We start from the raw sequence: 24,155 nt of genomic DNA, 5'->3' as shown, positions 1-24,155 counted from the left end.
TAAGGTCAAAGTAACCTTGACCTTTGACCTTCGACCACTAAAATCTAATCAGTTCATCCTTGTGCCAGAGTCTGTCTGAGATCCTAGGTGGAGAGGCGTGTAACATTGTATAGCTCATAGAGTGAACTGGAGGCAAGTGAACTTTGCAAAATAAAGCTAACAATAAGTAAAGCTGTTTATTTCCTGCTTAATCAGCTCACCAGTACTATTGTGTGTCCCCACCTTAAGGTCTGCATCGCTTTTTTGCTGACTGATGACCAGATACAGTACAGGCCAAAAGTTTGGACACACCTTCTCATTCAATGCGTTTTCTTTATTTTCATGACTATTTACATTGTAGATTCTCACTGAAGGCATCAAAACTATGAATGAACACATGTGGAGTTATGTACTTAACAAAAAAAGGTGAAATAACTGAAAACATGTTTTATATTCTAGTTTCTTCAAAATAGCCACCCTTTGCTCTGATTACTGCTTTGCACACTCTTGGCATTCTCTCCATGAGCTTCAAGAGGTAGTCACCTGAAATGGTTTCCACTTCACAGGTGTGCCTTATCAGGGTTAATTAGTGGAATTTCTTGCTTTATCAATGGGGTTGGGACCATCAGTTGTGTTGGGCAGAAGTCAGGTTAATACACAGCCGACAGCCCTATTGGACAACTGTTAAAATTCATATTATGGCAAGAACCAATCAGCTAACTAAAGAAAAACGAGTGGCCATCATTACTTTAAGAAATGAAGGTCAGTCAGTCCGGAAAATTGCAAAAACTTTAAATGTGTCCCCAAGTGGAGTCGCAAAAACCATCAAGCGCTACAACCAAACTGGCACACATGAGGACCGACCCAGGAAAGGAAGACCAAGAGTCACCTCTGCTTCTGAGGATAAGTTCATCCGAGTCACCAGCCTCAGAAATGGCAAGTTAACAGCAGCTCAGATCAGAGACCAGATGAATGCCACACAGAGTTCTAGCAGCAGACCCATCTCTAGAACAACTGTTAAGAGGAGACTGCGCCAATCAGGCCTTCATGGTCAAATAGCTGCTAGGAAACCACTGCTAAGGAGAGGCAACAAGCAGAAGAGATTTGTTTGGGCCAAGAAACACAAGGAATGGACATTAGACCAGTGGAAATCTGTGCTTTGGTCTGATGAGTCCAAATTTGAGATCTTTGGTTCCAACCGCCGTGTCTTTGTGAGACGCAGAAAAGGTGAACGGATGGATTCCACATGCCTGGTTCCCACTGTGAAGCATGGAGGAGGAGGTGTGATGGTGTGGGGGTGTTTTGCTGGTGACACTGTTGGGGATTTATTCAAAATTGAAGGCACACTGAACCAGCATGGCTACCACAGCATCCTGCAGCGACATGCCATCTCATCCGGTTTGCGTTTAGTTGGACGATCATTTATTTTTCAACAGGACAATGACCCCAAACACACCTCCAGGCTGTGTAAGGGCTATTTGACCAAGAAGGAGAGTGATGGAGTGCTGCGGCAGATGACCTGGCCTCCACAGTCACCGGACCTGAACCCAATCGAGATGGTTTGGGGTGAGCTGGACCGCAGAGTGAAGGCAAAGGGGCCAACAAGTGCTAAACACCTCTGGGAACTCCTTCAAGACTGTTGGAAAACCATTTCAGGTGACTACCTCTTGAAGCTCATTGAGAGAATGCCAAGAGTGTGCAAAGCAGTAATCAGAGCAAAGGGTGGCTATTTTGAAGAAACTAGAATATAAAACATGTTTTCAGTTATTTCACCTTTTTTGTTAAGTACATAACTCCACATGTGTTCATTCATAGTTTTGATGCCTTCAGTGAGAATCTACAATGTAAATAGTCATGAAAATAAAGAAAACGCATTGAATGAGAAGGTGTGTCCAAACTTTTGGCCTGTACTGTATATTATATATATATATATATATATATATATATATATCACTTATGTATGGTCTGGTAGTTGTTGGTAGAACCAGAAGACTCAGCAGTAATAAAATCCTCTAGATGTCTAAACAAACCATTTTACCAGTGCAACCTGTTCTGTGGCAGATGGATGACCAAAGGATCAAACAAATCTGAACTTGATTTTGATACCAAGTCATTAGTTAAAGGTGTGACAGTGGCCTGACTGTGGTTCAGGCTCAATCTTTGCTACATACGGTCACTCTGACAGTGAGCGAAGGGGTCAGCTTGGTAGAAGTCCAGTTGGGTGAGAGGGTTTGGGTTCATAGTTGACTCTTCCTTCTCTCTCGCTCTGTCCCCTTCATTGTTGATCTCCCCCTCCTCTGGATCATCCTCTAAGTCAGATCTGTCCTGTGAAACGTGACAACACAGTGTTTGCATCCCAAACCAAGAAGGACATGTTATTTGAAGGATAACCACTGCTGGTTGGTGTGATATATTACATTGGCTGACAGTGTGATTCAAAAAGTCAAAATTATAGCATTAACCGTTTGATTTGTCATAATCACAGGTTCCAGATTTCAGTCTGCAAACCAGCCGAAAATATGTTGTTATTCACTCTGCTCCTGCAGTCAATTATTACCTCAACACTGTTTGTATCACATAATTCATGTTGTGCACGATGTAATGAAGCTACCTTTGGTGAGCTGGTCCCACTGTCGTCTACTTCTTCTCTTGTGTCTGCGAGATTATTGCAGAAAGACGAACCACTGGCCCTCTGGTAGAGTCAGCCATACAGACAGAGAAGAAAAGATGTTGTAACATGAATCATGTTCATTCACAGACAGGAAATGCAAATGAGTGAGTGAGTGAGTGAGTGAGTGAGTTACACCAATGGTCTGTGGAGTTGGAGTTTCCCCACTGGTTGTTGCTTTCTCAAACTGAATAGGCATGAAACTGAAGACAATTTTGGGCCATGAAAATAAAAGGAATTATTGTATTTTTTATCTTATTATTACTTCTCTATTGTAATTGAACCCTCTTTTATTATTCAGAACTATTCATTATTGTTATTTATTAAAAAATATTCAGAGAAGTTGCATGTTATTTTAGAACCTGCCCAGCTAACAGAGTAAGCCTGCTTGGCGCAGTTCCTCCACCTGGACTCTGCCATATTAACAAAGGCAGGTGTCTGACTGATGGATATTGTATACAAGAACAAAGCTGACACTCCAACACCTCACCATGAAGAGTGTGCCAATTTATATTATTTGCTTTATGTATGACCTCTGAACAAGTGTGCACTTTTGCTCTTAATTCAATTATGGCAGTTTTTATCATGTGACTTTTGTGTTATATTTTTTATAATTTTGCCTCAGATGTACATTACGTGTCAATCTGATCATTCTTTATCAAAGTAGTTTAAACTACTTTCTCTAAGTAGCTAGTAAACCAAACTAGATTTCCCCCAGGATAGTTTTGCTGTAGTTAAGCTTCTTCCAGTGTGAAGTAATTGGTAGCTTGCAAAGCTTTGCTTTCATAGTAGCTTCACCAACACTGGGTATCTGCTTATAATTTAACTGTGTGGAACTAAAACAACAACGTGACACAACTATATACTCTACAGTGTTGGCTCAGAAGTGCTTTAAGTAATACTCAGCATCATTATTGTGATTTACCATTATCAGGTCAGCATAGGCGGGCAGTGATTGGCTCCTTCCCCAGGGCCTCATAGGAAGTGGATCATCTTCAGTGGTGTCTGCAGGAGATGCTGACTCTTCCAACTGGCTTTCTGGAGTGACTGCACCTCCTGACAGAGAATACAGAGTGTTCTCCTCCTTTAAGAACGACAAAAGTAAGAAGTCAGGAGGAAACAGAGACTGATTCAGACTAAGTTCTCTTTAACAAGCATCTTCTTTGCTAACTGTAGTGTTTAGCACATCCTCTAAGAATAAGAGTGAAATGCATAGAACATACAGGGCTCTAGTTTCCTGGCGCAGCGCAGGGTGGCGAACCCCGCGCAGAGCTAGTTTCGAGCAGCTCAACCCGAGGCGCGCTCAGTTTTGGTAGTTTGGCAGACCGAGGTGCGCTAAGATGGGTGTGGTGGCGCAGCAGGGGGAGGTGTCGACAGATCCAGCTTGGCGCAGTGACAGTTTCGTGCCAAAAGGCTTCGCCGAAGGTGCGCTAAAAGCTCGCCAACTGAAACCAGGTCTACTGTCAGCGCAGGGGGAGCGCAGCCGGTGTAAGCCGAAGTTTGGCTGACCGGCGGACAGTGCGCACACGTCACCAAAACCTCACAGGCAGGTTTCCAGAATGTCAGGCACATTAACGATGCAATAAATCCCCCCCCCCAAAAAAACTATTCAATTCAGCTATCTGCAATCAGCACATAAATGTATCTCTATATCGACTGTCCCGTCACATCTGATGTCAAATCAAAGGGGATTGGCACCGTTTGGCACGTTTGGCACGCGTAATGGAAACCCAACCTGATTTGATTAACACAGCTGCAAACTAATGAGTTCACATCCCTCTCAGCCAACCACAAACAGCCACAGCATCAGATAGGGAGTATATATGCAGCATCTGTCATCTTAGAAAAGTCAAACAAAAAGAAACAGAGTGAAACTGCGAGAGAGAAAGAGAGAGCACACGCGCATGAGAGAAACGCAACATTGATTTACAATTGTGGTGACCTCCTCCCAGGCTACCTTTGCATCATCAGCCCGTGGAGGTCTGCTTGCAGTTCCGTATATTCGGACACTGCGAGCTTGGACCTCCCGGACCAAAACATCAGTTTCCTCCTGGGAGAAGTTTGGCCGTCTGACGCTGCTGCTCTCTTCCGCCATGGCGAATTGAGTAAACTCTCATTACGCCTTCGCGCGGCGCATTTAAGGGCGAGGAGAGGGGCTCATTTGATTGGTGTGATGTGAATGGGCTGTGTAAAACCCACTCCACGCCTTCTCTCCTCCCTCTTTTCGACTTGCGCCGGTAGGAAGGACGGAGGTGGGAAAGAGGAGTAGCTGCGCCAGGGCGCACGGTGTGCCAAACTTACAAAATCCACCTGGCCACACCCAGTTGGCGAAGCGCAGGTGCGTTGTGCCTCCGCCGCGCCCCGTCTGCGAAACTAGAGCCCATAATCTTTTTTCCCATTCCTCAGTTTTTGTAAATAATTGTCATCTTCTCCCACTAAGGTTGATTAAAAGCAGAAAGATCAATAACTTGACTTTCCCTAGGTGTCCATCTCTTTAAATAAAAAAAATGTAGAGAAGTTGAGTCTGTCTAGATTAATTAATTAACTATTGTATTTAGTTTAATAACTGTGGTTACATGCAGTACTTTTCATCATTCATTCTACACCATATCGTCCTACAAAATATATTAAACAAAAAAATGGGAGAAAAATTCTGACATACAAGTTTGGAGTTTGGTTGGAAAAACCTTGTGCAATTCTTTATCATCTCTGGACTAACAGCACTGCAAACAGGCCTAAAGAGCCAGGGCTTGTGTTAGAGACAATGCGGAATTTCACTGACAAATCATCATGTTTTCTGGGTATGCCCAAAAATAAAACCATATTGGCTAGAGACTGCAGCATAGATTTGTAATTGGAATGGAGTTAGATTGCTAATTTGCCATATTATACTGAAGAAAAATACCTGAATCTGTCCCACACGAAGATAAATATGTATAAAGATACTTTTTTTTTCAAAATATTGGGAGAAATGGTTTGTGTATAAAAGCAATTAAATAAAGTGTGACACTGTATGCCAAGATGTAAGTGAAAAAATGTATTGTGATTTGACTTTGTAACATCCATGACAACCTCATGTTCTTTGTTTCTTAAATGAAAAAAGGAGGAAAAAAAGAACTACAGGTTCTTGGAGGTTCACAACCTTTTTACCTGTGGCTAAACAATAAAATCAGATCCTGAGATCCTTTTTGTTTAACCAGAAACAGACCCACCAGATTCCATTTAAATAAACAGTAATTTTAGCATGTATAGAGCCAGCATATTGTCACATCTAAATGGGTAAATATTTTTTTTTTTTTTCAACCAAACCAGTGTTGGTGATTGTTGGAACAGTGGAAAAAGAGACTTAGATGGTCTCTTTTTTGTGATTCTGTCAACTTTGAATGAAGCGTGTTTTACGCTGATAAAATTAATGTTTATTTCAATGGAGTCTGCTGGATTTGATGAAAACAATTTTGGGGCTGTTTCTGGTTAAACCAAAAGGACCTTACTCTTTAACATAAAGGTCTATCTCTGTAGGGATCCTTTCCATAAACTTGTCAGATGCTTATCACAAGAATCTGAGCCTGTCAGTAGCAAAAACAAACTTTTGTGAACTGACATTAACTGACAATACGAACATGCCTTGGGTATTTGCAGCCTTGCCACTGCTGTCGCTCGATACTGAACCACTTTCAAAAAAATGTTGTTCCCATTAGTCACTAAGGTACAAAAATGTGGGAAAATAGGGTCCAGGTAAAACAAACAAAACCTTTAACTCTGGAATTTTATGTTTATTTGTGAAGAAAGCCACAAAAGACCTCTTCAGTGTGGTAGTTAATTCTTTGTTTTCCCTCTCGGCATAACAGGATGTAACGTTTTGTGCGCAATCCCATAAATACTGACTGTACCAACTGGAACAGACAGTTTAATTCAAGCCAGTTGTTGTTACCACAGTTACACACAAACACCACACATACGTGAACATGGATGTCCTAGTCCTTGTACCTGCAGGATCTCTTCATAGGACTGTCTGATGGAGTCTTGCAGAGGAGTGTTCCTCTCTCCAGCCTCCTCCACTTTCTTCTTGGCCTGCTTCACCTCTTCTCTGAGCTTCCTCAACCTCCATCTGACTCTGGCAAGTTCCCTCTCATACTCCTCCACCTGGCTCTCCTTCTTCACTTCCTCCGCCTGCAGAGACAGGATCTGATGAGGAAGGACAGAGAGTGAATCATTATTAGTTAAACAAGCAGCAACCTCCAGGGCTGAAAAAGGAAGCCAAGCTAAAGTGTCAAAAGTTGCAGTTCTTTAAACGGCCACTTAAGGCTGGCTCCAGAAGCTCATCAATCCCAATAGACCCCCATGTTAAAATGCACAACTTTAGAGCAGAAACAGTTTAGAAACAAAAAACAGTTCTGGTCAGTCTGCAAGGCATCACTACAGTCTGTTAGTCAGATCCACCCCTCGCTCCTCCACACCTCACCTCAGATGGCAGGTCACTTCTGGCTCCAAGAAACCAGGATGGTGACGGCCGAAATGCCAAACTTGAAGCTTCAAGTGGCAGTCCACAAACCAATGTGTGATGTCACCGTAGCTACGTCCCTTATTTCATACAGTCTATGGTTTTCAAGCAATAATTATTGCCAGCAAATGGCTTTCTGTCACATGTTAACACTAGCATGACAGAAATAAGCAGAAGTGTCTAGGTAAATGCTTTTTTATATTTTTGAAATAATATCAAAAGCATTACATATAGATTGAATGACTGCAGGTGATTTGGTTGGTGAAAATCAAGGCTGAGCCTGAGTCTCTATGTGAAAATGGTAATTTTATGCAGAAGCTTTTTGCGAATGACTTGGCGTGCAGATTGTTGTTTATTATGCATTAGCCAATATCAAATAAAGGTTATGTTTTATATTTTAGAGCAGGCGGATGAATGAATTAGATAAAGGAGCAGGAGAGTTTCATAGCAGTGTGGCATGGTGTTTGTGCAAGGCTGTAATGAGACCATAAAGATGGAGCTAATTAAAAATAATGAGCTGTGTTGGTTGTGCCTCTACCAACCATTTTAGCTACTGATGTTATGAACCTCATCACAGTTTAACAGAAGGGCATCTGCCCCCCTCCCTCTCAGTGTCTGTCTTGTTTTCTCTCAGCCACTGTATTCCCTCAGTTTCAGTAAAGATAGCAGGTTTCTAAATAGCATCTTCGATCCACTGATATAAATAGTGGTTGGAACATGCTTTTCTGTACATTAATGTTTGTCCAGACTTATAATGTATATGTAGTGAAGACTTTGAAGGAATTTAATAAAGGTAGTTGTTTTTTTGTTTTTTTTCAAAATGGAAGTTATCACGATATTGACATGGATGACTCCAGTGAAAACCATGCTGTCTTCACTTAGAGACTGTTTTTACAGAGCTTTTCCCCTGTGACTTTTGGCTGTACCGAGTCAAGCCATGCCACCCCAATTTTCATTTCCATTATCAGTTAAGATGCGCTGCCCAACGCCGAGCTGCACCAGAGATGAACCTTCTCCCGGGTAGGTCCAAAAGCCTGGCTGCCTGCCCTCAAGCGGGTAGCGGTGAAGCCTAGTCGACTGCAGCCAACCTTGAACAACTCAAAAATCCAAGCCACGCACGTATCTGGGGCTGCAGATTGCCTACCCTTGAACTAGACGTAAGGGAGCCTTAACAAAACCGTTTATTTTTGATGTGTTTCAGATTAAAAAAAAACAATACTGGCTGATATCTAGTTATTGGATCTTTTAATCCCTAAAATACTGATATTGACATCGGCATATAGATGTATATGATCTATAACAATTTATAAAGTAGTACCAAACAAGAAATCCCTTGACAATCTAATTAAATTAGTGCTGCATAACAGACTGTAACAGAACCTCCAAAAGAAATAGCTTTCACAGAGAAGGTAGCATTTTCAAGTAGACAAGTAGTCTACAGAGAGACAGGAGTAGCTGTACAATAGCAAGTCATTATTACCTGTTGGCTCTCTTCATAGCATAGCTGTCTGGTTGTCTTTATTTGCTGCACCAGCTTCTCTTTGTGTTTCTCTAATTTAACCAGAGTCTCCTCCAGCTCCTTGCGATCCGACTGCTGTTCCTGCAGCTCTATGTTCTCCACAGCCACTGCATTCTCCAGCTCCTACAATCACGCACGCACGCACGCACGCACACACACACTATTCAGGTTTTAAGAATGATTCCATCTCATATGCTGAATGATAAAGCATGCATGGAGATGCACAAACACACACACACAGGCGAAAAATGTTGACTGAAATTTCTTCACAACATCTAAAATGATATGGGTAAAATGTTTGATTGGCCTGACGGTACAGAACAAAGATAACCACTGCTTACGTGCTGGATCACACTACCATGTGCCATGTTTGGTTCACATGTGATTGACAGCAGCTCAATAAAGATTTTGACAAAGAAAAACTACTTGTTTTCTATTCTACCCAGAGTCTGATAAGACCATTAATGTTCTTTTCATCTGTGTGTGTCAAGTGAATGAATAAGGGCGTTGCCAGCTTCGTTGCTATACTAGATTTAGAAGAACAGAAAAAGAGACAGAGGATGAAGAAAGACAGACTGGAGATGCACCAGAAGAACTTGTGCACAAGAGAGGATCTGTGTCTGCTGTTTTGAGTGGTTTTGGCTTTAGGGGTGTGCCATATCATCTCATCTCATCTTAATATGATAAGAAAAATTCATATCGATATACTCACGATATTTCTACTTGTTGACATATTGACGTCATACTGTTACCCATGGCAACAACAAGCATGGCTGAAAGCGAAATTATTAGCCACTTCGCCGTGGTTCCAAAAAAAGGAGCAGCTTCAGTAGTGTGGAATAAACTGTGGAGTCCTGAATGTTTTATGAACAGCCCTGGACTTAGACACTTTTTTAGCAACTTACAGCTCAGAGAGAACTCATTTAGCAGCTCCTCTGGCAGCAGTACGGCGTCTCTGCCTCTCCTCTCTCACTGTGCACGCATAAACCTTTGGTAATGTCAACTTATGTGCCACTCGCCGCTCAGCAAAAAACTACATAATGTGCCACAGTTATGGTAGCATAACAGCCTGTCACAGGTTACAGCGTGATGATTAATGGCAGAGCATAAAGTTCCAGGTGGGAAAAAAACAACTCAGTCAATTAGGATTTTGCATTTCTTGTATTTGGGATCTGTTAAAATGTGTCATTTGTGTTAGATTTGATTTTGTTGTACTATTAATATTGTGTACAGAATCTGAATGTCACTCTGAGTTACTGTACTATTGTTTACAAACTAAAGAAGTTAGAGATTATTTTTCTTTAGTTTTTACTGAATATTTGAAGGCAAACTCGTAGGTTGACATGTAAAACTATATCAGTTATTTTGTTGCAATTCTACATTTTTAAATTCATAAAATACTTTTTTAATAATTTGTCATTTCTTTGAGCAATACCCTGAAAATATTGTTATATTATTTCAGGGCTATATCGCCCACCCCTATTTGGCTTTTCAAAAAATGCATTACTTTATTCTATTCTATGTCTGGACACTGTTGTTGCCAGTGGTGGAAAAAACAGAAAAATTATTTTACCATTACCTCAGCAGAAAACATCATGTAGCAGGAAAAGCCACCAGAGAAGCAACATTATGAATAGGCTATAATAACACCTACGCAAGGACGTGGTCCCACTACACACAGTTGAGAAAGAGCAGCTCAGAGCAATGATTAAAACACTGGATTCGAGGTATATCTTAACGGGGCGAAAGTACTTCATAACCTAATGACAATCAATGTTTAGCTTATTTCTTACTTATGCAGTAGATTATTTGAGAAATGTCTCTTTGAATACTTAAATACCTTGAATATATACGTTTATGGCAGCATATTGTACTGTCAGGAGTACATGAAATACAAATATATTTCAATATCATCATGTATATACCAAGAGCTTTGATTACTGTGCTTCACAACAATCTTGGAATATATATATGTTTTAGTTAAGCGGTGTTGAAGTTTTTCGCATATCGATTTTTTAAGTTCTGTTTTTACTACATTGCAGTTTGCACAATAAAAACTGTTGACATTCTGCAACTGTTAAATGCATTCTGATTCCTTCCTTATTGTACGATTTTGAGGGGCCAAGCAAACCATATCATAATTAAAGTCTTCAGTATAAATATAATGACATTAAAGTGTTTTATAGGTAAATGCCAGTAGGTTTTATGTAGCTCTGACTAAATAAGGCACTGTAAACCTATACCAAGGTCCAGTCGTGCAAAAAGTAAAAAATACCAAAAAAATACAGTAAGATACCATTAAAGTGCCAGAATGTTACAAAATGCTGTGATACAATTTTTTTGATCATACCGCCCAGCACTACTAGATCCGTACATTATATCAACTGCAACAATGAAGAAATAAGAGTGGATTTTGGCACAAGGCCTGGCTACAAGACTGTGCCTCAAAATTAGGAAGAAATGCAGAAGCTGTAGGTCCTGTAGGTCCTGATCACTTCAGTTAGCAGAGAAGTGATAACTGGTAAAATGATCATTGCCATGTTATTAAAAAAACAAAAACAAACCAGGGGCCTTTAGGGCCCCCGAGGGTCCAAGCTTTGTCCACTTGGTAACCCAGACTTGGACTGAGCACACGTGTATAGCTTCAACCTGAGATTAGTCTTACAGCATCATGACATCACATGAGAGCATCATGGGAAATGCAGTGATGGAGGAGTCCCAAACTGGACACATCATACATACACACAAACACGTATGACATGTGTCCTGTCCACATAATTAATGGTAACAAAAACTGTGATATTAAAAACAAAACCCACTCACACAGATGTATGAAAAGCTGACATACACACACAAACATGCACACACCAGCGCTAGGTGCTGCGGTCTTCTTACTCTGATCTCGGCTGCCTTGGCGAGGACTCTCTCATCCGTTTCCACGACGTCTGTATCCCTGGGAGACGACCAGCAGAGGAGACAGGAGTGTTTAAGGAGGGAGGAGAGAGAGCACTCATTCTTCCAGTCTGCTTTCCTTCCATCATGTCCTCCTTCCCATGAGCCCTCTATTTTTTCCTGCTGCACTGCTGGTTCCTCCATTGCTGCCCTCGCTAGCTGTCGCTACACTGCAGAGGAGGCGGAGCTGCCTCTGTGAACGTGTGGGTGTGTGTATATGTGTGTGTGTGTGTGTGTGTGTCTATGTGTGGTGATCGATGCATACAGGCAGAATGCACCAATGTGAGAATGGGAAGAGAGAGGGGGATGAGTCAGAGTGAAGGCAGGCGAGTAGGCTTATCCATCCATAGGAGAATCTATTTCCTCCTCTCTAGTCACCTCCCTTCTTGTCTGTTCTCCTCCTTGTTTTTTTCCCCTCCTACCATCGTGCTGCTTCTCTAGTCCTCACGCATCTCTCACCTCCTCCTCTTTTTCCTCCTCCCCCTTCATCACAATCACTGGCCACTGCAGTATGCATCAGTCGAAACACACACACACATAAACTGAAAGCAGTGACTGAGCCATTCATAAAAAATCCTGGAGAGCACGGAGTAGCAGTCTGCACAGGCCAGTGTTACCAGTCAATCAATAATCATTCACAAAGGCATTTAAAACATGTGGCCAGACGTATAACTGTAAAACGTTCTTATTTCCTGCTTCAATCATTAACATCTGTCATGAATTTATCATAAGGTGTATAATTTTACAATCATTACTTACATCACTGTATACTGTAATCTAATGTAATTAAATCATTTATTTATAGTGCTAGCAAAATATAATAATTGTAACACATTTAATTTATAAAGAGCTTTAGCAAATACTCAAGATTGTTGTAAAAAATTAATAAAGTTGCAGTAGAGCTGCATGATGTGCAAAAAAGAAAATCATATTGTGTTACTTTGACAGATATTGCGATTGTGATATGAGTTGCAATTTTAGTGGAAACGATCATTTCTGCATGTCATTTTCACTGGAAAACATATAAGATGATGATGTGATTTTTGCTGGGGTCTATACCAAAAGCATATTCCATTAAATCTGGAATATAATTTGTAGGTCGTGGCCCCTCTGTTGCACCACAATTAGGGATGCACCGATTTATCGGCTAAATGTTGATGTCAGACGATATTCTCCTTGTTGACTGCCATCGGCATATCGGCAAATAAGATGACTTCCACTGATGGCAGTGGCCGATGTTTTTCTGTAGTGTCAAATCAATTTTGCACAGGCTACAAAGCAGGGTTAGAAACTAACGGACACTGACTTAAATTAATGTACAGGTAAAAGAAGAATACAATAATTGTTTGGCAATTGGACTGATCTTGTTATTTTGTGACGAGATGGCTAGTAACAGCCAGCATTCTGGCATCCTGGGACAACAGAAAACATGTTTAGGATGAAGAGAGATCTTCTGCAGGACAGAAGGATGCAGTAAACTCACTATAGTCGCGTCAGGGGATGTGTCCTGTTGTTTTGTTTGTTTAGGTTAAAGTCAGCAGGAGGAGAGCAGATTAATGCTAGCTGTTTGCAGCTGGTGGCTACAGCTAACAGCTCACGGAGGTTGCACTGAGTTGCATTATGATGCATTCAAGCTCTGTTTTTTTGCAAAGTTCTAATGATGTGTTTACCGTTATTTGTAAAATGTAGTTTTTGGAGAGAAACTAAATTTAACTGCCTGAAGGACAAATATGTTGTTTTCACAGCAAAATAGATATTACTGAGGGAATTATGATATATACTGTATTAGGGGTGCACAATAATATTTGTACGTCATCGGTATTGGCCAATATCAGCTTTGAAATGGACTATTAGAATTGGCCAACACGCTTTTTCTTATTTTGCAGTTGCACAATGAATGAATATTACATACATTGACAAGCATTCTATTTCATGTCTCCATCTGTATGCATGAGTATGCATGCATAAATTGATGTTAATTCCACTACAAAGGAGACTTGACGATCATTAAAATGAGGTGGGAAAAACTGGATACACAATCAGTGCATCCCTAACCTCACTGCTCTATTTAGAATGGTATGTTTTGACAGATTTACCTATATAAAAAAATTGCAGCTCCTGCAATTTGGATATTGCACTTGGCCATTGTGCGATTTCAATAACATTTTGATTAACTGCGAAGCTCTTAGCTGCATTCATTTATTTTAAAGTTGATATGGTGAACATAGGGCTGGATTTTATCGATTAAATCGAATATGTAGTTTAGGTCGATTTGTTTTAATGAATGAATTTTAATGGGGGGGGGGGGTAAGAAAAATGAAAGCAAGATTTGTCTTTTAATTCTCATTTAAAACAAACCTCTCGGACAGCATTTTTTCATCTGCATAATATTGCGAAAATTAGGCCTATCCTGACCCGAAAAGATGCACAAAAATTGGTCCACGCTTTTGTTACCTCTAGGCTGGATTACTGTAACTCTCTATTATCAGGTAGCTCTAGTAAGTCCTTAAAAACTCTCCAGCTAATTCAGAATGCAGCAGCACGTGTACTAACAGGAACTAAGAAACGTGATCATATTTCTCCTGTTTTAGCTTCTCTGCACTGGCTCCCTGTAAAATCCAGAATTGAATTTAATATCCTACTGTTAACTTATAAAGCTCTAAATGGTCAAGCTCCGTCATATCTTAGTGAGCTCATAGTGCCATATTATCCCACCAGAACACTGCGCTCTGAGAATGCAGGGTTACTCGTGGTCCCTAAAGTCTCCAAAAGTAGATCAGGAGCCAGAGCCTTCAGCTATCAGGCTCCTCTCCTGTGGAATCATCTTCCTGTTACGGTCCGGGAGGCAGACACCGTCTCCACATTTAAGACTAGACTTAAGACTTTCCTTTTTGATAAAGCTTATAGTTAGGGCTGGCTCAGGCTTGGCCTGTACCAGCCCCTAGTTAGGCTGACTTAGGCCTAGTCTGCCGGAGGACCCCCCCCCCCATAATACACCCGGCACCTTCTCTTCTTCTCTCTCTCTCTCTCGTGTCTTATTACTGAATCTTGCTAACTCGGCCATTCTGGATGTCACTAACTCGGCTTCTTCTCCAGAGCCTTTGTGCTCCACTGTCTCTCAGGTTAACTCGTATTGCAGCGGTGCCTGGATAGTGTGACATGTGGGGTTGTGCTGCTGCCATGGTCCTGCCAGATGCCTCCTGCTGCTGCTGTTATCATTAGTCATACTTCTACTGTTATTATACACATATGATTATTGTCACACATGTATACTATCAGATATTAATATATTATTATTAATTATAATATTATTACTTTCATTAATGTTGTTGTAAGCTACTGCCATTACTGTCTATCCTGCATCTCTCTCTGTCTCTCTCTCTGTCTCATTGTGTCATACGGTTTACTGTTAATTTATTATGTTGATCTGTTCTGTACGACATCTATTGCTCGTCTGTCCGTCCTGGAAGAGGGATCCCTCCTCAGTTGCTCTTCCTGAGGTTTCTACTGTTTTTTTTCCCCGTTAAAGGGGTTTTTTGGGGAGTTTTTCCTTATCTGCTGTGAGGGTCCAAAGGACAGAGGGATGTCGTATGCTGTAAAGCCCTGTGAGGCAAATTGTGATTTGTGATATTGGGCTTTATAAATAAAATTGATTGATTGATTGATTGAATAGGTCAGCATTTTGATGCATTTTCCCATCCAAGCTACACACTATATTTAACTCTTTCATTACAGAATCACAAAACTCCTGAAATGAGATGCTTTACCATGTAACCAAGGTAACGACTGTGCCTGGTTGGTAGTCCTCAATGACCTGGATAAAGTGTATACATGCTACAGTATCCCGATTTCTTTTGGAGTACTCCAACTCACATATTCTGGTTTCTGATAAACGGGATAAGGTCTTACCCTGGTTTCTGTAAACAGGATATGTTGTTTACATGCTCAAACACATTAACAGTAGGGCTGGGCGGTATGACCTAAAATTTATATCACGGTATAAATCGAATCCCTTCACGGTAATGGTATATATCGCGGTATAAATTTAAGTGTAAAAGTTATAATAGAAGTGTTTCTGAATGGGTTTTGTAGTCCCTTAGCAAAGCTAAATTGATTAAAAAAAAACCAACAACAACAAAAGCAAAGATATAATGCATTTTTTAGAGCATTTATTGTGCAGAATGCAGATCTCAAAACTCAAAATTAAAACCCAGTACTCTATGGTGCAAAATGTCCCCTGGGATCTATATCAAAAGGTAATTTCCTTCTTTTAGCAAAATCCTAAATGACTGAGTTGTGTTTTTTCCACCTGGACCTTTATGCTCTGCCATTTCTCCTCTAATCATCACGCTGTAACCTATGACAGGCTGCTATGATACCACAACTATCACACATTCACATATGGAGTTTTTTGTGGAGCCCCTAGCGTCACAGGTTTACATTACCAAAGGTTTATGACAAACCAACTCCCGTGTGCGCACGGCGAGAGAGGAGAGGGAGAGACGCTGTGCTGCTGCCAGAGGAGACACTGAATGAGTTCCCTCTGAGCGGTAAGTCGCTAAAAGAGTCTGAGAAGTCCGGGGCTGTTCATAAGACATTAACTCACTCACTCACAAGTTCTCCAGCAACACATGTTGCACGTGGTACGCTAAATCACAGACGTGAACCAGCTCCTCTTGCTCCGCTGTCTCTGTGCTCGCAGCCATTTTCACACTGAGGCAAGTGCGATGACGTCATCGACGATAGGACGGTAGAGCGCAAATCTCTACTGCATATACCGTGCAGCCCTAATTAACAGGATACTCCAATAACTCGTTAATAACAATATAACACCAATAACAGCTTATTCATGTAAAGTTTAAACTAGGGGTGGGGGAAAAAATCGATACAGCACAGTATCGCAATATTTTTGTGTGGCAATATCGTATCATCACACAGTGCCAAATATCATTTTTGTATTTTATAATGTGGTAGCCTACTAGAAAATTATGATCAATTCTTTCTTTCTTTATATCTCAATATATCTGTACACAATACTCAGTTTATTGTGACATATTTAAAATCACTATAATATTGTATTGAGACTTGAGTATTGCAATAAAATCATATCATGGATCTGTTGGTGATTCCCACCCCAATTTAAATGCACTGACTGTAAGATTTACAGTACCATGACGCATCATCTGGTGTGCTGCGTTTCCCCGGAGCTAAGAGGAATTGGAGGGGGTAAAGTAAGCCCTCATGAACAGTGCCGGGCAATTCCAGCATCATGGCCTATTGTGGAATTACAAAGTCCGGGTCTGTCACGTGATGCAGTGGGACCCAAAAAACATTTTCTCCAGACTTACACTGTGAAAGAAACGTCTGTAAATCAGTGGACAGGTTTTTTTTGAGTGCCACAACCCCCACAAAATGACTCATTTCACTATTTTGATACATTTGGTCCAATAACATCTCAAAAGTCTGGAAAAGCCACACTATTGATTCATTTTATCCCCACTGACGTTAGCAGAAGGCTACACTGGAAGTTAGCCACTTGGCCGGTGGAAGTCTCTAGTGCACCCGACCTATAGGCCCAACAGTGCAAAGGATTTTTTTGGCCTTATGTGCCACTGAGCAACTTTCACAGGAATAAACAGTGCCCTGCCTCCAGTGCTGTATCTGGTTCTCTTCATACATCCATGAGGTAAAGGGGATATGATGCCATTAACAGGGAACCAAATAAAACATGCTGTTACCTTTAATAAAATTATGGATTTCTCTGCATCTGAACATTGTTAGAAACATTTGGGATGAATATAACATAGGTCTAGTTGTTTTTAGACATTTCAGTGTGACAATGTTACATGTTATATCTCTAAGTAACTAACCGTTTTCAGCTCTAAAATACATGCACATGAAGTATAATGAACTATATTAAACCTCCTTGGGGTTTTAAAGCATGTCCATTTTTTCCATTTAAGCCTGAGCTTGACAGGGTGAACAAATTCTACTGCACAGCTACTGTGTCACTATGATTTAAGCTGCTGTCTATGATTGTAACACAAGCCTACAGAACAGTGCTGATATTAACCCAGTTACTGGCAGGGAGCAAAGATTTCTCCACGAGTTCATTCATTCATACACTAATGTTTGGGTTGTTAAGTATGTCAGTTCAACTGTTCTGATCTGTTTAAAGAAAAAGATGGATCTGAATCACTTCATCAATAATTAACTTTAAATGCTTGAAATTGGAATAAGAAGAATGACTCTTTGAAACAGAATCACAGGTCTGTAATTCAGTTAACTCAGCAGCTAGGTCAGCAGCTAGGTCTGCTGCTACTGCCACTGATACCACTGACTGAGCCAAGCTGTAAAGCTATATTGTTTAAATAAGTCCAGATTGGAAAATTCTTGCAGACACGGTAAATAATTTATTGGAAATAGCAGAATATAGTGTGATAGATTGCTGAGGTTGCTGCTTTATGCAAGATTTTATCAGTTGTATACAAAGGAGGTCTCCATCTACATAGATGGATACAACGGAACTATATTAGTTAAATTCACTCGAGGAGAACACACGACCAGTGATTTACAGAGAAGCAGACATACAAAGACATTTAATTTCAGTTCACTTTAACTTTGAATCAAATGACTGTGTGTGAAGTGAAAGTGTTTGCTTATAGTGACATAGCTACAGAGAATTATCAGCCAGCTGCAGCTCTGCAGAGCTCTTTAGCCACTTTTAGTCCATTGTCATGGCACATTCACTGAACACTAAGCTCTCAACCATCTTGCACCCACTTTTCTCAGAAGCTGAGACCAAACCAAAGCTAAAAGAAAGTTACTGTTAGGGTTGCAGCAATATACCTGTTTTAAGGTAAACCGTGATATGAAAATTGTCATCTACAACATTGGATAAAAAAAAAACTTGAGGGAAAATCTATATTACAGTTATTCTCAAAAGGGAGATATTTTACACATAGTTAAATGGTTTCAAGTTTTAATTATAGTAATACACATTTGTTCAGCCAAAGACAACCCTTCTGTTTTCATTTTTTAAGGGTCAGTCTGACTAATGACTGATATTTTCTAAGACGACTATCACACCATGAAATTCTCATACCGTGTCAACCCTACAGACGACTGGACATAACTTCATTGGGTATATGTGACTCTACATGCTAATATTGCTTTGTGTCTGCTGGAAGTGCAAGTCGGTAACTCTTTACAATTAGCCAGAGCAACCTCAGAAGGATAAATTATATAAGGGCTAGTCAGCTTGCTTTTTGAGACTCCATTCCCCTAACAGTCCAGAACTGATAAAGCACCTTGACAATAAAATAGGTAACACAAGAAAAAAAACACAGAAAAAGCAAGAGCTTCAATGTAAATGTTTAAAGTAAAAGTCCTGCAAGTAATAGATTACTTTAAGTAGCACCTATAATAAAATATAAAAGTAGTCTACACATTATGCAGAATAGCCCATTTCAGAATGTAATGTCATTATTTCAAATTTTACATCTGTGCTACACTCTATATAGATATATGGGTATTAATGTTGGCCAATAAATAACAAATGTTAGTAAAGTAGTGCTAAACCAGGTTTGAAGTCATTTAGAAACAATGTCACCATTACATTTTCTCGACCAGAGAGGACTGGCAACTTGTAATTTACACGATTAAATGTTCCACTCAGTAGGCTATGTAAAGTATCTTGATCAGGGCTCGACAGTGCGAGCGTTTCACTCGCATTTGCGACTCAAAATAGGTGTGTGCGAACTGTAAAAAATATTTAGGGACACATGTAAAAAAATCAGCCGAAGCAGCCTATATTTTTGTCAATAAAAAAATATGATAATCTAACCGCAAATGTTGGAGGAACTCCAGCCGCCTTCCCTCTTCCCTCTTCCCCGTGTGACACGGTTATGGGCGTTTTTCCAAGCCACTGTCGGCACAATGCGCTCTTGCGCCGCGGTAGCACATACACAATGAATGGGTTCGTCGCCGGGGTCTGCGCTTTGCGCGCTCTGTGTGAAAAGGGCTTACGCCGGATTTCCACTGGATGCGTGTCCGTTGCGGAACGGCAGCACTGGTTATCCGCTGCGTGCTCCGCCGTCCGTCAATACCCACCGGCTGCGTTTGCTGTGCGGAGCGGTGCAGCTCCGCCGGAAGACATCTTGGTGCACTGCCATGATGAATTTCTCCTCGTCCATGGTGTTCGCGGGGTGAAATGACGTCTGAAAACCTCTGACCTGTTGACTTCAGGCCTGCCTCTGCCCATTATGTAGTTTTCAAGGTGTAGTACAGGGAAATATGATCCGCGTGAACACTGTGTATTTTATTTTGAAAATTAACCGGATGTTTTATTGTGTTTCTGTGCACGACTTCCTGCCCCGCACGATCTGCTCTGTGCTGAATTGCTGCGTTGTGCTCCGGCGTCCGGCAAAAATAGAAGTCCTGCGTATCTGTTGCGGAGGGCTCCGGAGTGCCGGAGCTGAGACGGAGCCGGAACGCAGCACAGCCGCAGCCGGTGGAAACACACACATTGACTAGAATTGAATCCTATCTGCTCCGCTGCCGTGCCGGAGCGCAGACGCAACCAACATGCATCTGGTGGAAATAGGCCTTTAAGTCCCACTGTCGGCAGCGTGGAAATAAGTCAAAGTGTGGAGGAGATGGACCGGGATAAGCGGCGGATCTCCGGGGAAGCCTGCTCCGTTCTCCCCGTAGTTCAAATAATTTCAACTCTTAGCGCAGCGCTCGGGCGGAAAATCAGAGCGGTGCGCGACACCAATGGTAGCGGTGCCGCTTTGTCAGGCGTTGCTGCCCTCTCCATAGACAAACAATGGGACAGCCAGCGCAAAGCGGTTTTACAGCTGATCATGTGTAAAGGCCTTTAGGGACCGTTCGCCACGGTACCGCTGCTGGGCAGGGTGGAAATAAAGCCCTTTTCACACAGAGCGCGCAAAGCGCAGACCTCCGCCGACGAACCCATTCATTGTGTATGTGCTACCGCGGCGCAAGTGCGCACCGCTCTGGCGCCGAGCTGAGTGGCGCGCGAGAGGGCGCATGTTGCGGTGTCTGCGCGCTGTGACGACACCTCGGCGCCGCGCGTCCAATAGCAGAGAAGAGCCTGAAGTAGACCCGAAAGCGGTCACCATGGAGCTGTAGCTCCTAAACCAGCCTGTACTCCCCCAAATCCTGTCCTCTGCGCCCTACCCTGCGGTGGGCACCGCAAAAGCTCTGTGTGAAAGAGGCTTAAGCTTAAGTCCTGCAGAGTTTCAGAGGACCTGGAGAATGTTTTAGGATAGTAATAACATTATATAAGATAATCATATTGCAAAGATAATATATATAAGATAATAACATTAAATTGCAATACTTTTTCAAAACTCGATGATTTTACCTTTCTGTACATTTTGTATACAAATTCATTAAATAATTTTGCTTGTAAATGTCTATTTGCATCACGTTTATTACGGAAAACACATTATTTGATCAATTTACATTGTGCCCCTAAAGTTCTTTGTGCGCTCCTTACTTTTTCAACTTAGGAGCACATGTGCTCCTTGGGAAAAAAGTTAGCGTCAAGCCCTGTTGATTATAATTTTCAACAAGGGATCTTGATAAAGACTGAGTAATAGGGATGAATGATATTGGATTTTTGGCCAACACGCAACATGCCAATACATAACAACTTATTTGGCCATTAACTGATACCAATATTGATATCCACTTTTGTCCCTACCTAATTTTAGCGATCATCAAGTCTCTTCTGTAGTGAAATTAACATCATATTATGCATGCATTATCGTGATGGCCCACCAGCAGATGGGGACATGAAATAGAATGCTTTTCAGTATATGTATTATTCATTCACTATGCAAAATAGGAAAAAAACATGTTGGCTGACACTGATAGTTCAGTTTAAGCTGATATTGGCCAATACCGATGATGTGTTGATATTATTGTGCATTCCTACTGTTTATGCTTTGTGTTGACAATCTAAGAGGAGACACTGCAGGTGAACAGGGTTAAGTTTGAAAAAAAAACAAAAAACGATATACTCATGAAACTTCCCCTGTTGAGAGTAAGACCATTTTTTTTGTTTTCTCAAATGACTTGAAGACACCTCCAGAACAAAAATCGAAACATTGGATAAAGCCAGGGTCAAAATTATTGTTCTAAAATGTTGACATATTAGAGTCAAAGATTGACTCTTGAAGGGAAATTGGGATGTCTCTTTTTATTACTGTATAAGTCAAGAACTACTGCCAACAATCATAAAAAATGAATATTTTGTCACGTTTTTAGGAATAAAATGTTCTAGAAATCAGGCTACTTATGATATATGAACAAAACCCCTTTGTTAAAACCCGCAGAACATAGACAGTCATGAAATTGGAAAGTAAAAAAGAGCTACTAAAGTTGAGATTTCTGGCTAAAAATATAGGAATAAAATCATTTTGAGAAAATGGCCTTTAATGATATGTACTGGAAAATTTCAAACATTTTAAAAAATGTTTACCAAGAGATACCACCATGAATCTTTCCCAGTTGATTACTTACAGTAGGCTAATTAGTTATCAGTTTTCTTTACACTAGACATGTTATAAACATAACAGCCCAGAATCTTAAAATTGACCAGTGCATGACAAAAAATATATTTTCACCTGTAGTGTCTCGCCAACCTACTATTGGCTGATATGTTATCAGATGTTTTCAAATCTTAAATACAGATATCAGTAGGCCTATATATTATTTCTTACTGCATTACTACATTTGAAGGTAGGCTGTGTGTAAGCAGCTTGTAGCTGACTGAAGTAAAGATCATTTGAAATTCTTTATATACCTTTAATTTGTGCACATTTTACATGTGTTGGCTCACAATTTGATCTACAAACTAACTAGTAAAATGTAGTACACTAAAAAGTGCAGAAGGCTACCTCATAGAATGTAGTGTAAAATGGGAATACTCTCGTAAAGACAAGCGTCGTCTGAATGAGTGGCTACTTGGTTACTGAGTTAACCACCAATGTAGGTAGGCTGAGTGCTGTTATATTTGAAACACACATCCCATACTAACGAACGTTAAGTTCAATTAGTCCATCAGTTAAATGGGCAGGCCCTGAGTTGCTGTAGCCTAAATTTCTTGAATCCTAAATCAAACCAATAGCTTTTCTCGGTGTAGAGGGCAGTCCCATTTAGTTGTTAAAAGTTTGAAACCGCCTTAAAATGATAAAACTATGCGGTTCGTGCGAACGTAGTTCGAAAAAGTCTTTAGTCATTATTTCTGGAAAAGCGTTAACGGTAATTTACCCTTCATCCTTGGTGTTTCTCGCTCTCGGTGTCCTCAGGCAGTCCAGAATAAAACGCATCATTACTGCAGTGCTCGCGCTCTCATCCTCCGGCTGCCGCCGTCGTTACCGACAGGGCTCGTGCAGCAGCAGTGCCAGTAAATCTACCAGCAGATTAACGGAGCCGTCCTTCAACTCACCGCTTTCTCTCGGTTAACTACAGACCGCAACGTAACCATGGAGCTCCGACTGGGTGCAGTCAGAGCGACCGCAATTACTGCATCAAGCTACGAAATAAGCAGGACTTCCTGTCCAACCTTTCAGTATAAAACCAGGTCGTATGACGAAGTTACATTGTAGCACTTTCAGACCCACTTGACAAGCGCATCAGACAACGTAAGTGACAGACAGAAAAGTAGGCTATGTGTTATTTTTGTCTGTTTTTTAATAAGGCCTCAGAATTCTGTCCACTCTATATATGTCCCCCATTTTACCATGAACATGTTGCCTTTACGTTGAAGGACAGATCCTGGCTGTTTCCTGTATTGTATCTGCTTCGCTTGACGCAGGTCTCGCGCTGCATCTCTGCCGCATCCCTGTGGTGGTGCTACAAAACTAATTGCACTATCACTTATCCTAATCTGTATAGAGATGGAAATAATAAATGGAAGGAGTGTACTAACCTCCCTAATCAGGTTAGAATGGGTCAGTTACACAAAGCAGAATAACGTTTATGTGTCTGTGTTTAAAAATAAAAGGAAAAGACAAATAGGCCTATCTGATTTTAATTGTAATTGTTTGGCAATACGTATCATTAAGACTCCCTTAAAATTTTAAGACAAAACCCTGGGAGAGCTTGGATCTTTCCGGACCCTAAAATCGCCTCTGCACACACAATACTGAGACTACTAGACTACAGCCTAAGAAAAATATAGAACATCACCAGTTTACTTTTTAAACAGTTATTAAAGTCATACCACTTTGATGTTTTTAACAGACTAAATACAGAAAGGTCACATGTGGTATATTACACTGGTATATTTGACATGAAGTTTTGGGCTTTCCTGCTGCTCATCATTATGTGTTCTAGTAGTCCTGATTAACAAACCAACCATATGTCAGCCTTAAAATCCTCAGAATGCCAGGCAAATAATAAATCCCTTTGCAATGATTAATTAAATTACTGTCATAAATTTGCATAAAGCCCTCATCTCAGGGTCAAAATTATAAACAGACATCAATATGGCATGCCATTTG

The 24,155-nt window shown here is 40.8% G+C and overlaps 1 protein-coding gene across 4 annotated transcripts in view; it reads right to left on the bottom strand.

Annotated features, from left to right (window-relative positions):
* LOC117271902 (uncharacterized) overlaps positions 1–23,212 on the bottom strand; it is a 46,359-nt gene extending 23,147 nt beyond the window's left edge. Inside the window, exons 1-7 of one of the 4 annotated variants that reach the window (XM_033650439.2) lie at positions 22,921–23,212; positions 11,563–11,620; positions 8,629–8,790; positions 6,635–6,832; positions 3,573–3,731; positions 2,591–2,671; positions 2,151–2,304 (exon numbers count right to left, since the gene is read on the bottom strand). In XM_033650439.2, coding sequence (XP_033506330.1) covers positions 2,151–2,304; positions 2,591–2,671; positions 3,573–3,731; positions 6,635–6,832; positions 8,629–8,790; positions 11,563–11,620; positions 22,921–22,982 — 874 coding nt within the window. In that variant the 5' untranslated portion in view covers positions 22,983–23,212. Of the gene's footprint in view, positions 1–2,150; positions 2,305–2,590; positions 2,672–3,572; positions 3,732–6,634; positions 6,833–8,628; positions 8,791–11,535; positions 12,027–22,920 lie in introns of those variants that run through there. The other 3 variants (XM_033650438.2, XM_033650436.2, XM_033650437.2) reach the window with 3 other exon arrangements.
* Between the last annotated feature and the right edge of the window lie 943 nt (positions 23,213–24,155).

Source organism: Epinephelus lanceolatus, chromosome 12, assembly GCF_041903045.1.
Source record: "Epinephelus lanceolatus isolate andai-2023 chromosome 12, ASM4190304v1, whole genome shotgun sequence".
Taxonomy (NCBI): Eukaryota; Metazoa; Chordata; class Actinopteri; order Perciformes; family Serranidae; genus Epinephelus; species Epinephelus lanceolatus.
Note: the sequence above shows the minus strand (reverse complement) of the source record. Positions and strands in the feature narration are given on the sequence as shown.